This window comes from Theobroma cacao, chromosome 1 (assembly GCF_053813885.1).
Source record: "Theobroma cacao isolate CCN51 chromosome 1, ASM5381388v1, whole genome shotgun sequence".
Classification (NCBI taxonomy): domain Eukaryota; kingdom Viridiplantae; phylum Streptophyta; class Magnoliopsida; order Malvales; family Malvaceae; genus Theobroma; species Theobroma cacao.
The window spans coordinates 7,913,440-7,927,686 of record NC_142639.1 but is presented as its reverse complement, the minus strand read 5'-3'; the positions used below and the strand labels follow the sequence as shown (position 1 = coordinate 7,927,686).

At 35.0% G+C, this 14,247-nt stretch overlaps 2 protein-coding genes across 4 annotated transcripts; both read right to left on the bottom strand.

The window, feature by feature from the left end:
* Positions 1-274: 274 nt before the first annotated feature.
* SRT2 (sirtuin 2) lies at positions 275-8,923 on the bottom strand. Of its 3 annotated transcripts, none has more exons than XM_018128666.2 (12): positions 8,673-8,923; positions 7,862-7,916; positions 7,519-7,756; positions 7,343-7,408; positions 6,303-6,348; positions 5,127-5,287; positions 4,921-5,050; positions 3,307-3,471; positions 1,611-1,738; positions 1,165-1,264; positions 981-1,048; positions 275-712 (listed from the first exon to the last, which is right to left on the bottom strand). In XM_018128666.2, exons 1-11 carry the CDS (start codon positions 8,712-8,714, stop codon positions 986-988), a joined length of 1,194 nt encoding a protein of 397 aa, XP_017984155.2. In that variant the 5' UTR covers positions 8,715-8,923; the 3' UTR covers positions 275-712; positions 981-985. The 3 variants fall into 3 exon arrangements, with proteins under 3 accessions (XP_017984155.2, XP_007048490.3, XP_088659018.1); XM_007048428.3 differs by having other exon boundaries at positions 7,874-7,916; XM_088802892.1 differs by having other exon boundaries at positions 7,870-7,916; positions 8,673-8,687.
* A 1,124-nt stretch (positions 8,924-10,047) lies between these two features.
* Positions 10,048-14,010, bottom strand: LOC18611923 (kinase with adenine nucleotide alpha hydrolases-like domain-containing protein). The gene is made up of 11 exons (XM_007048423.3): positions 13,821-14,010; positions 13,529-13,722; positions 13,337-13,419; positions 12,995-13,244; positions 12,221-12,871; positions 11,881-12,129; positions 11,581-11,744; positions 11,416-11,495; positions 11,194-11,341; positions 10,765-10,914; positions 10,048-10,672 (listed from the first exon to the last, which is right to left on the bottom strand). Exons 2-11 carry the CDS (start codon positions 13,692-13,694, stop codon positions 10,433-10,435), a joined length of 2,181 nt encoding a protein of 726 aa, XP_007048485.2. The 5' UTR covers positions 13,695-13,722; positions 13,821-14,010; the 3' UTR covers positions 10,048-10,432.
* Between the last annotated feature and the right edge of the window lie 237 nt (positions 14,011-14,247).

Sequence of the window (14,247 nt, the reverse complement as noted above, 5' to 3'; positions counted from 1 at the left end):
ATTGTTATCGACTGTTTTTAAATAAACTTTTAATAAAAATATAAAAATTAAATTTATTAAAATTATAAAAAAATTTAAAAAAAGCTAAAATACCGATCCGTGATAGTAAAGAAATCAAATTCACAATCTAACCTATTATTTTTTCTATCCAACAAAATGTAGCACTCATACATTCCTTAACCTTTGAAATTTAATGAGATTCTTAATTTCGTATTTCCAAATTGTTAGACATTTTCCTTATAATTTCTCCTCTCAGAGTATAAATATACGGGAATGACAACCATAGAGCAGATTCATAAATCATTCATAAGTGCAAAGTACGATCAAGATTTCTTGGTGAAGGCTGTTCCTGTTTTTTATGCTTTTTTTTTTAACGAACAAGTGTGAGCAAAGAATTAAACACATATCATAGTAATAAGTTAAAATAAGCAAATAATTAAATGTCTTTTTGCTTGTGGAAGTGCTAACCAAAAGAAGTCAATGGTTCCCCCAATGAACACCAGCAATCCTGCAGCCAGCAAAAGTTATATTCTTCATTGTTTGATGGATACTTCTTCTAACACTAACACAGTAACACTGCTGTATGCATAATTTGACACATTTCTATGTAGCACACTGGCAATGAAGAAGCATGCTATTCCACTTATTTGCCACCCCAATTTTTCAACCCTTCCATCTTCGAGTTTGTTAAGCTTAAAAGTGTGCCTCAATCCTGCAATGACAAGCCAAATTATCGCAATTTTGTAAAGGATTTTGTTAACTAGTGTCCTAGAGATACTTGCAAAGATTATTATTTAAGGGGAAAAAAATCATTCAATACATTGGAATAACAGCATTTTAGTCAAGCACTGAATTGAATTTAGAATATTTCAAAAAACTAAAACTTGAACAAGTGCCCTCACTCTTGGCCCTTTATGAAATTCTTTCACATAATCATAGACTTAAATATACTCAAAATTCAGATGGTACAGTTCATTTACCTTCCCTAATCATTTTTCTCGAGGGCAGCGATACTGAGGGAGCCAGTGTTGAGCACTCGTGGCAAAATCTGTAGCATTGCACCGCATGCAAAGGTCAAAAAGAGGCTAGAGTATAAACATGAGAAACTACATGTAAAAGGGCTACACACAATACATAAGCAACAGCTAACTTTAAAGATAGTACCTCGCCCAGTCGTGCATTCAGTTTCAAGGATACAATATCATCAGCACGTGTTGTACCGATATTCACAATTGCAGTGGTAGCACCTGCCTTGTGAGCAGCCCTGTGAAACTCAAAGACCATTAGCTGCAAACTAAATCCTCTAAAATAAAAAACTATTTACTGTCCATAGAACTTGAATAACTCAAAACAGGGGAAAGTTCCTACACCAGAATCCTGAAAACAAAAGTAACAAACTTGACGACTGGTTCTTGCAGGAAAACTTTGAAGTGATATATTAAGTACATGACAGCCAATCAGCCAAAACTTAGTGTTAAATAAATTATGTTCAAATAAATAGAATAGAGAACCAATTGTAATTGAACCAAAGATTTCATAAAAACATTGCTGATTAGTAACTTGATTTTTGTTCTTTGGGTGTGAAGTAAAATGTTACAAGCACAATATACCTGACAAGCCGGTAAGCAGACATGGTCATCAAAGATGATCCTAGTACAAGGAAACCATCACATTCTCTTGAAACTTCCATGGCCTTATCAGCTCTTTCCTTGGGCACATTGTCTCCAAAGAATACAACCTTGAAGGTGAAATACATAACAGAAACATCAAAAAAACGCATTAGTGTTTCATTTTCATTTTAAATGTACAACTAATCAACTCAACTCAAATTAATCTCAAACTAGTAGGCCCAACTATACAACCAAAATCCATTTTTATTTTCATTTGAATGTACAATTACAAAAACAAACATCAAAACGGCCAAGGCAACATCAGTATGAACAAAAATTGAGAATAGAAAAAGAATAGTTTCCACCAACAATTAGAACATATCCAAAAGAGTAAATCAAGACCATAATCAAACAGAAAGGTATTTGGAGATGACGATGGATATGATACCTATGCAATGGTTCAAAATGAATATTAATTAAATCAGTTAGCCAGCAATACATCCAAAAGATACCAAAATATATCCAGCACTCAGATGATAGCACAAACATCCTATCTTAATATATATCAAACTATTTGCTACTTGCTGAAGAGATGAAGGCTAAAGGTCAGCTGAAGATGATCCTCTTCATGAAATTAACAAGACCCTTTGAGGAGACATGTTTTCCTTTCAATTAAAGAACTTTCAAGCTGCCTTTAGATCCTTATACTTATGCTTCCCATTGAAAAGGTATGTGAAACTACACCATCAAAAGGACAACTTCAAATTTATATGAAGCAGGAAACAGTATAGGGTCATATATACTGAAAGAAAAATGATAAAAAAGGAAATGAGTTTTGGACGTTTTACTTTTGTCCTCTGTACCAAAAGTGGGGTAATTACTAGAAACCAAATTTTATCTAGCTCTGAAAAAAACCACAATTCTTACTGCAAATAATTCATTTTTCAGACAAGGCTGTGCCTGCCAAGAGACTATTCCAGGCTTAAACCGTCAACCCCACCCCACCCCAACACCACAACCCCCCACCCAAAAAAAAAAAAAAAAGATATACTTGCCTACTGTGCATAACTAGGTCATCTCAACCCTTTAAAACATATATACTTTTTGTAGCACTTCTTCATAATGATCATGTCACAAATATAACCAGTACTGGCATATACTAGACTCCTTGATAATTGTGCCACAAACATATACCAGACCCTTATAATCATGCACAACTGAGGATTACATTCATGTTTCATGAAGTCTTTGAAGTTATAAACACATTTTAAACAATTCCTCTCAGCACTTTAAAGAAAATTCATAATATTCATTATGTTCTCAATAGCTTTAAAACATATATGCTTTTGCTAGCACTTCTTGATAAAAATCATGTCACAAGTATAACCAGTACTTGCATACACTAGATTCCTTGATAATTGTGCCACAAACATACCAGACCCTCATAATCATGCACACCTGAGGATTACATTCATGGTTTCATGATGTCTCTGAAGTTATAAACACATTTTGAACAATCCCTCTCAGCACATTATAGCAAATTCATAATATTCATTATATTCTCTGCTCACCATACTGAAAAGAGAAAAGTATGTCCAGGAAATAGGAAATCATCACACTTACAACACTTTAAATGTTGATTATTCATAACAGCAATGTATTACACATCAGTTTTCATAAAAGCAAAGAATCTTACATCAGGTTTCAGGGTCCCCTTGCATCTCTGGCAAGTTGGAATGTGGAAATCCTCCTCCCAGAATTTCTCATCAATCTCAATGTCTCCATCAGGCCTTTGCTTCATGCCAAAGCTCTTATCTGATCCAGGGCTGCCATGGTCCAAGCTTTCAATTGCTGCTGCCCACTGCAATAACAAGTATCATTGCCTGTTCCAGTAATGAAAACAGAAAATGGCTTTGCACCCAGGTCAATGAAAGGGTTTAGGAACTCTATGTGGAGATAGCATCATACCAATCAGTTACAAATAATAAGAAGGTAAAATTTCACCAGTGGTCCTTAACCTTACCATAAATTTTCATTTTGACCTCTAACCTCTCAATTGTTTATTTTATACTCCAAACCTCTTAAATTGCTATAATTTAGTCCTCCTGTTAATAAGGTTGGTTAAAAATGGACGGAAGGTGCAGACATGGAATACAGCCTTACTGAAATTTGGATATTTCTATTTATTTTAACAGAGTTGTTGGACAATAAGACATTCCTGGAACACTTTAAAGAGATATGGGATATAAATGGGACAATTGAAAGGTTAGGGGACTAAATGAAACTTATTAAATGGTTAGGGGCTTGCAATGCAATTTACCCAACAATAACACAGCCAGGATCTCATTTGGCCCAGCTAGACCAAGCCTCTAATGAATCATGTAAAAATAACTTATTTAATCACTAAAGAGGCATGTTGCCCGTGCTGCACAGAAAGGAAAAGAAGGCATCAAAAAGCACAATTGAGGAAGTTGTATGTTTTACATATAGGTAAATGACCATAAAGCAGTATGGTATTGGTCCAACTTTCAGTTTCATGAATTAAGAAGGTAATTATCACGAAAAAGAAAAAAAAACATTAGATATTTCTACATCTACAAATTACCTAAAAAAAATGAATTACCCGACTGTGTTCATACTTCATTATGTTTGCTTCAAAGGAGAGATAATTTTCAGTGGCATGAATATAAGCTGAAAATAATGAGCAAGGTAAGCTGCCTCACCCAAATCCAATCCTTATTCCAATTAGAAATTAATTATTTCCAGAATTGATATTAAGTTTAAAAGATTTCATACTAAGTTTGTCAAACACGTTATAACTTTTGCATCAAGATTTTAAATCATGTGGTCTTGAAGTTACTCTTTCAGTATGATCCATCAAATTTGCAGACCTACAAATTAGCCATTGCCACTCCACCTCCTCATTTCCATCTTTATCATTTTTTCTTCTTGTGAGGGGACTAAAAGTGAAAAAGAATAGCTTGAAGCTCACTCACTTTGGTTGAGTCATCTGACTCCATGTTATGAACATAATTAACTTGATACCAGCTGCAGAAAACTGTGCAAGTAGACCATTGGGACAAATCTAACCACTTCTATTTTTTAATTTTACGTCCAAGACCCATAATGTATGAGTTCACTTAATCAGAACTTTTATTACTTAAAATCAAAATCCAGTAAATAAAATAACGCATATGAGGTCAATTATTGAGAATTTCCTAAACTTGGTCAGAGTATTACAATATTAATAGATGATGAGAATAAGAGGATTGATGGGCATTTTTCAGGGTGATTAATGTACAAGACTAACCTTTGGATTAAGGGCCTTCACTTCATCTTGAAATAAATTTCGACAAAAGGAAAAACCACAATCTAAACAAATCACACTATAAACAGTTCCGTGCAATTCAAGTGGGTTGCTCCCAGCACGATGATGCAGCCTGAAACATCATCTTGATAAATTAGTGCCACTAACATCACTTATGAATAAAAGATAAAAGAATAACAGTTGTTTACCTGTCAACATTCTGTGTTATCATAAAATTTATTCGGCCAGCTTTCTCTAGAGATGCCAAAGCAACATGAGCAGCACCAGGTTTTGCTGCAGTAAACCGCCTCCATCCAGCATAGCTCCTTGCCCAATACCTCCTGCGGGCACGACTTGAACGTACAAACTCCTGTTAAAAGAAAATTAGAGATAGAAGTTATAAATATAGACATTGGTTATAAGAACACTTACAGAAAAACAATTAATAGTTAGTGAATTATTGCTAAAATTTGGTAAACAACACTTAGATTCTTGACATATTCAGAGAAATATGTCAGGAAACTATTCTTTTGAGGGATTTTGAAAACAAAATAAGATGGCATGTATTCCCCCTTCTTTTAATAAAGGAAATTCAATAATCCAAAAAAAAAAAGTTAGGAAGTCAGGTGAAATTTTTTTATCTTTATTCTTTATAAAAGACAAGTAATTTTGATGCTATGGGATGATGGTTACATTGTTATGATGAATATAAACCTTTGTTAAAATTAGCAGGAGGAAATGGTCATGACATCTATGATGCTATTGACCGGAAAAGAATACTACCTACAAAAATGATGGGTCAGTAGACACTGAGATAATGCATATTCACAACTGTGTTTCACTAAAAGTCTAGAACATCAAATTCAATGTCCTTCAAAAATGAATGATGTGAAACTTCTAGAAAAACTTCTTGTTTTTATCAACCCACAGAAACAAATAGAAAGTTCTGAAAACGGAAACATCCTTTACAATATTTCCTCTCTTTTCCAATAGTCTCTTTGATAATAAAATAGAGATGCACCAAAAAGAAAATCTGAAATCAATCAAAGAGAATCTTCTGAGATGTTGAGGAATCATATCAAGCTATGGAACTTTCCCTATAATGTATTTGCTCTAGACTAGACAGTCACTCTCATTTCTCATTGTTCCATTCTTCTTTGTGTCCTTACAGTACTCAATAGTGAAGGAAACACTTGATGTCATCACAAAGTAAAATCAGTTGTAAGCATGAAACACGAGAAGTTAATTTTAAGCAAACAATTTATCAAAAAACTTCAATTCAAAAATCTTTAATTCATTTTCTGATTAGCATATTAACTAAACTCTACTGTTTATTTGTTCAGTACCAAAGTAGCCAGCTTTCACAGCACATGCCTGCAGATCACCTGATGGGTAATTGGCTTGAAACCAGAACTATAAGCTCCATTTGGACTGCCAAAAAAAAAAGAATTCCATTATTGAAAATTAAATAGATAGACATTGACATTTGAAAAGGAAGGTAATAGAGAAAATAGATTTGGAGAGAATTTTTGGTGTGACTGATATTAAAAGAATCTGAGCCATTTACAGTTTAGAGGTTGACACAGTTATGAGCACAACCAAATGAGTAACAAAAAGAAAAGTTGTGGACAAAAATGTACCAATGTGAAAAACAAAAATGAGGCAATTGATGAACAATTGGATCTTCACATAAGTTACTAGTTATTTAATTTTCAAAAGGGGTTTTGAATTTGTCTCATTCCTTTAAGTATGGGTATTTTAGGGCACTTGTCTAACTCTGGTTTAAAACCTAAACATTTCAAACCCGCATTTGAAAGCTATGGTTTAAAACCTGGCAAAGGATTTGTACCGTTGTTTGCTACTGTTACTTCTCTCCTCAATTGGTTCAGTAAAAAAACCATCTGTTATCTACCTTTTTTTCCTTTTCTTGCTACATCAGCAATTAAAATTCTTTTCTTACTAACAATTTCCAATTATCCAAAGTGCTGTAAAATTTGTACAAAACTAGCGCATAAAATGAACAGTCATCCAATTTCTCATAGTTGGAAGCCATGCATGCTGTGCTTAAATGTGAATGAAAAATGTAAGCACTTAAAAGACAGTAACCATTCAACAGGAACATCTGCCACTGAGGAAGAGTATAGTATAGAATGAAGAACAATTAAAGAATAAATAGCAATGATCTGCAATACTTTACCTGCTACTTCTCTGCCCTCATGTAAAACTTAAAAAAAAAAATATATATATAATCAACAAAAAAATTACTAAGTTACAGATATAAATAATTTAAATTTTTGAAGAAATAGAAGGCCAGAAACCAAGGCAAAGCCAGATGCCATAATTTTTCGAAATACTGCTTATTGAAACAAATAAGGTTAATAACATTATGGACCATACTCAAAATAAAGAGAACAAGAGATAGAACCTTCTATAATCAGGAATCCCACATTCGGTGCTGATTCCAGCTCCAGTCAATACCACAAGCTTGGTGCTGCACAAAAGAAATAGCTTTCAAATATTTAGTCCATTCAGAAGAATTATATTACTGATTGTCTGACTACATAAAGAAACCAAAGCTGTAAAAGCAAATATAAGAACGACCTTTGATCGAAGAGTTGATACAAGCGACTGACGTCTTCAATACTAGGAGGATCTGCGTTGGGAACCATCTTCCTGTCTTTCAAAAATTTTGAAGGCACTTGTGTCTCTCTTCCTACTGACACCCGAGGGACAGATATGTGGCATGATGTCTGTACAAACTTTACAGAGACATGAGAGGATATGACCCTTCTTCCTTGGCTAACTGATTGTTGAAAATTGCCACTTGATTGAAGTATATCTACAAGAAAAAATGCATTTGCAGAATATGGTGTCAATTATGCAAGCTACACTTAACAGAACGATGAAGGCAACATGTTATATGATGCATAAGACTAGAGACTACAACAACACCTGCCTGTCAAAAAACTTCCAAGCACCTCCCTTGTACTTGTAGAAGCCTGCATAATGAACATAAACAACATTGCATTAAGAGCTCCAATCAGAAATAGTGAACAATCACGTGATGCAATAATGAAGGACCACAGTACATGGTGCCAAGTTCAAATGCACAAGTTTGTATACTAAGAACGGTCATTTGATGCGGTAAGAATAATATGAATTCAAAACCCAGCTTTAGTTACCACCAGCATGGACAATGTTGTGGGGGAAGAGTGCACTAAAAGACATGGTGTTTTGGACATCAAGCACCACATGTAAGTTGTGCCTTACAATCAAATAGCTCAAGCGCATTTTACTATTTTGTTTTTTCTTTCTCACTCCCATACTGACTTATCGGATGCTTACTGCCGGAGCCGTAAGGTTACTAGCTAAGCTCCACCAGACAGATTTCTGAATCAACAATCATTTACACTCATAGGCTAACCTTTTGGCTTAATTAGAAGAAAGTTTTTCATAGTATTCTTCTATAATATTGGACAGAAATACGCTATTCATAGACCTTAGAGCTTAAACTGAAGATCAAATTCTACATTACATATTCACAAAAAATGTGGGTATTCATTAGCTTTAAAAGGAAGAGAATTATATATGCGGCAAAGAAGCAGACAGTAATTGAATTAAATAGCTTTTCTTCGCCTGAAATAACTAGAAAAGAAAAAGAAAAAACAGAATTCTAGTTTCAATACATGAAATTGAATTAAGATTCAGAACATGAGCAAGAAAAGGATGAAGGACATGAAGCGAAGGAAGCTTACAGAGATAAAGAGAGGAGAATGCCATGGCGACCGCGAGAGCATGGTCTTGCGAATCTGGCTGATTTTTTTTTAACTTTTTTTATTTAAATGAACAAAGAAGAAAAGGAAGAGTTTGGTTGAGCCTCCAATGCAAGGAATTGTACAATTCGTGTTCAATTTTTTATCTTCTTTTGAATCAAAATCGTCTATTCCATATCCATCCACGTTTCTCCCTCCAAAATCTCTCCTATTTAAGTGTCCGAAATGTTGGACTTCATAATTACTCATAACAAATACAGAAACGATTAATAAATCCAAAAACAATATGAACCACAGAGCATCGAAATTTTTACTTTAAAATTTAGTCATTATTTTTTTATTTTTTTAATTTAAACCATTTAACACATCATAAAAAATAAAAAAATTAATTATTACTTTTTGTTTTTTTTATTTGGAAATCAAATTAGTTAACCCGTCATAAAGAATAAATATTCATAAATTTTTTATCAAAAAAAAAAACAATCTCAAAAAAATAGTGATCCCAATAATTTAAATTTAATAAAACACAAAAAATTTTTGCTTTTAAAATTAAAATTATTTATGCACTTATCACTATTTCTACTATTTTTTAAATGAATTTCGTATTATTTCAATCTTTTATTATATAAAAAATTATTTTATACATATACGGTAACATTTTTAAACTTCACAAACATTATTATTAAAAAATTAACTAATATCATTTTGAAGTGTATTTAAAAATTTAATTAAATAAATATATATAACATTATTCTAATTCTGTTACTTTTACATCATTTATGAATATTAAAAGTACTCAAATTCTGTCACTAAGCAACAAAATAGTATTACACTTTTCTCTTTTCTTCGAACAAATCAAGACCGAAATTTATCGCTTTTATCTAGAAGATTAAATTGGAAAAGCTACGATTTATGTCTTTAATTGTTATAAATTGATATAATTTGAATTTTTTTTTTTGCCTGTTTTCATTAGTCAAAATAAATAATGTGCCCTCACTACATCTGGAGTTAGCAAAAAATCATGCTCGATTAACAGGCCCCTAGAAGAAGTATCTGAAGTTCAGCCATCAGCCATCAGCCATGGAGTGGAGGGTGAACGTGAAGTTTACTGTAGTCTGATTGCTTGCTGCTTTGGCTAAAACATACAAGGAACAGCAACAAGTACTTTGATAACGAAAGACAACTGAAGGAATCTCAAACTGGAAGAATGCAATTGAAGCTAAGGCCAAAACCCCATTGGAGAAAGCAACAATCAGTTCTGCTGGGTACCGTTTTCTGTTAGTACTCAGCACAGCACATCCATGGATTTGAAGCACTGAAAATCCATACAGATGTAATCAAAGAACAGCACCGAAGAAACAAACAGCTAACGTCCAAATATATTTCCACTTTCAGGACTTGACATGAAGTATGGGAATCAGTGATTATTTACACTCAATATGCATCTTTTTTGGTTATACATTTGCTCTTGGCATATATTCCCGAGAAAACTCAATGACAAACGCTGGGATAGGTAACCAAACCAGCCCATTGACCAAAAATAGAAACAAGGGCTATAAAACAACATGAAGTCAAGGAGGGGGGAAAGCTTCCAAACAACCTCTCTTCCAAGACCCATCTAATCTAATACATAAACAAATAAGAAAAATCGAAAGAGAAAGGGGGGAGTGGAGGGGAGGGGACAGAAAAGGATATACCGAAAAATCACAAATTGAAAACAAAGCACGGTTGCAATGGGATGGCTAGGCAAAGCTTGATGAGCGGCTCCATCTTCCTAGCAAGTAATCTTCTATTGGGACGCTTTGTTCATTGCTGCTTACAGAAAGTGAATCATCCTCCAAGTCTAAAAGAGCAAGGTTAAGATGGGATTCGATATTAGTAGGATATACTTCCCCATCAACCGTATCAACTTCTTCTGATGCCCTAACTTGTTGCCTTGCCCAATTTGTTACTTCCTGGTCACCCTGTAGGAGCTTCAGGATCTGTAGTCAAATAAGATTTGATAAGCAAATAAATGGATTCAAATAAATATAATTGCAAAGCAAAAGAAAAATGTCAGTTCAGAGTAGCTTACAAGGCTAATTTGAGGCCGCATTATAGGTGCACGTCTGATGCACAGGGTAGCAGCTAAAATCATCCTTTCTATCTGATGAAAATCGTAGCCACTGCCTAGCTGTGGATCTAGCAACTGGGAAATCTTGCTGTCCTTTAAAATTGGCTTTGCCTGGATGTCAATATCAGACATTACCAAGAGTTAGAAACTGACTCACAAAATAATTGGATTAAAACGGCATTGTACTTTGACACTTTCAGAAAAAGGGGAAATATGAATGAATTTCAAGTATGATGCATTCGAATTGTCATTTGTATAAACATTGTGAAGTACAGATTAAGACAGTGAATATACTTGTCTTTCTGAATCATACCATTGTTTATCTGCAAATTTCAAAATTATGTTTAAAGAGATAAGGCCTAGAGCCAATAGACTTAGATATGAACTCACCCACATAACAAGGCTCTCCTGACCTTTTGGACAGTCATTATCAATGGGCTTTCTACCAGAGAGGAGCTCTAGGAGGACAATGCCAAACGCATAGACATCAACTTTATCACTCATTTTGCCATGCATGAAGTATTCAGGAGCCAAGTAACTGCCACAGACAAGTGTTACTGAGCCTATCTAAAGTGAGCTATAAACTAGAGAAATTCAGAACAGATTACATACCCAAATGTTCCTGCAACATCTGTGCAAGTCATATGAGATGCAGAACTTGAGACCTGACTAGAAAGTCCAAAATCTGACAGCTGAAGAAGAAGAAGAACTAGTAATGAACACAGAAAGCTTAAACCGAAAACATAAGTTTGAAACTTAAGCATTTAAATATGCTACCTGGGGCTCAAAATCGTCCGACAGAAGAATGTTGGAAGATTTCACATCTCTGTGGATCACAGGTTGTTCACAACCATTATGTAGGTAATCAAGTGCTTCAGCCATGCCCACAGCCACCTTATATCTCTCCTGCCAGCCAAATGCATTGCTATCCTTCTTATTACCTTTTAACAAGAGCAGCCACTTAGGGTTAAGAAGATACTAAATTGAAAATTGTGTAAATTATAACCAATTGCAGGAAGGAAAAGATTCAATTTAACAAAACAAAAGGAATAAAATTGATAAAATTGTGTAAATTACCATGAAGATTCTCTTCTAGGCTTCCCCTGTACAGAAAATCATAAACCAAGAGTAACTTGTTATCCTCAAAACATAACCCAAATAAGGAAATGAGGTTTTTATGGTTTAAACTGGTGATGATCTCAATTTCCTGAACAAACTCCTTGACTGCATTTTCAGTTGGCTTAAGGATTTTCACTGCCAGTTCCTTGCCATCAGGAAGGCACCCTTTATAAACATAACTGCTACCACCTTTACCAACCATATTCTCTACAAAATCACAAAATAAGAATCATTAAAATGAACACTCACAATTAGCCAAACTCAAGATTTTTTCATGAACAGCTAATGAAGAACAAACCTGGCATAAAATTATAGGTTGCTTCCAAAAGCTCTTGGTAACTAAACAATCTACATGAGGATGAGTATTTCTCACGTAGACTTTGTAGCTCTTTAGGAAAATTGCAAGGAGACATAGGACGGATAGCCTCATAGCCAACTGGCACAATTGCACCATTTTCTCCGTCCAAATCAGAAGAATGATTCTTTTCTTGATCAGAATGGTTTTGCCTTTGATCAGGATAGACAACAGCTGAAGAATGCTGGCTTGGTAATTTTAACACCCATTGGACCATAGATTTCTTTGCAGCAGAATTCTCAGAAAAACGCTGCTTAGGTAGAAACACCCAGCGGAGAAGAGACCAACCAGGTCTCGAATCAGGCAGCTCTCTAACCAAAATGGAATTATCTTCACTCGTTTGGAATGGTACCAAAGCTAAACTATTATCCACATTGCCATTTCCAGGTAAATATTCCGACAATCGGGCATTAGAATTTTCAGGCAATTTCAAGGCTGAAGCACAGGCTGCACAATTCTTCTTTAGTGATTTCTGCATTAAAAACAAGCCAGATTTATAGGAATAATTGCCATTATCTAAATCCAGCTTCCCTGTTCTTGTACTCTTCCCCGAGGATTCTAAGTGAACAAGACTCTTCCTAGGTGAATCATCCTCTGCTCAACCAAAATGTCGTAGAAAATAAGTAAGCAGAACTCAATATCAAAAACGGAAATTTTCTAAAAATTAGAAACTATAACAAATTAGAAGAAAACTAAAAGCACTGAAACAAGCATCACCTTGGGACCGATTCGAGTTTGTATGACTTGCGTCCCTTTGGAACACAATTTTGCCATTTCCAACAGCGTAAACCCAGAAACATTTCGGCAATTTCCTGGCGCAATATTTTGCAACAGAGGCAGATGACCTTATGGGGTGATGGGTCTTGGAAGTTCCTAGAATTAGCTTAGCTGCTTCGTAGGACTTGGCTTCCCTTACCAAAATTTTCTTTGCTGATGATCCTCTACACACTTTTAGCTTCAAATCAAGCTGCACAACTTCCCACCAATTTTCAATAACCACTTTCTATAACTTTCCAAAAAAAAAAAGAATATGAAGAAAAACATTGCCAATAATTTTACCTGCTTTAAGTTGCAGAATCCTTCATAAACTGCTAGTATAGAATCAAATGTCTTAACAAGAGACAGAATCGACGCCGTGCTCTCTGCCACAAATAGAAAATAAAAAATTCACCAAGAAAATTACCCCATGAAAAAAGAAAAACAGCTAAAAAGAGAAGTGAAAGGAGAAATGCGGAATGCAAAGGAGAATACCGGTGGGAGTATCAAGGATGTGAAGGGCAATGATATGATCACCGGGCCGTGCCACCTTAACCAGTGCCCACGTCAGCAACTCCTTGCTCTCCCCGTCGAATTTGACCCCCACCAACACTGTGGCTCCTCCTCCTTCCCCGTCCGCTGTCTCCCCGATCACTTTCATCTCCAAAGCGTCGTCGTTTCCTTTTCTGCTGCAATGGTTTACAGGTAACAGAAATGTTCTTCTAAGCAAAAAGAAAAAGGAGGAGAGAACGAGTTGTGAGAGAGAGACAGAGAAAAGAAGTTTCACTTTTTGTCACTGTAACCTTAGCTTTTGCCTGTCGCTCTCTCTCTATATCTTTCCTTTTTGCTGTTTTGTCGACTAGAATAATCATGGCTTGCACTGCACATTGCGTGGTTCTATTCTTTTGGAATAACTGTTGGGGAGAGATATTAGGGTGTTCCCCTTGATAATGTAGCCGTTGTGATCAGGTGGGATATGAACCGCTAGATATTAAGTGTTGAAAACCAAGTGGGGGGTGGATACGTGGGTATGGACTTGGCTTTAGGGAGATGGAGGTGGTGGGATGGATGCTTGTCCGTCATGACCAGTTACTTGTGGGCATAATAAAAATGGCTAAAAAACTAAAAAAATTTGCGGAATCCGACAAATGCAAACAAAACATCTGATAATCCCAACACAACAGAGTTACAAAGGCAAAGAATCCAATGAGGCA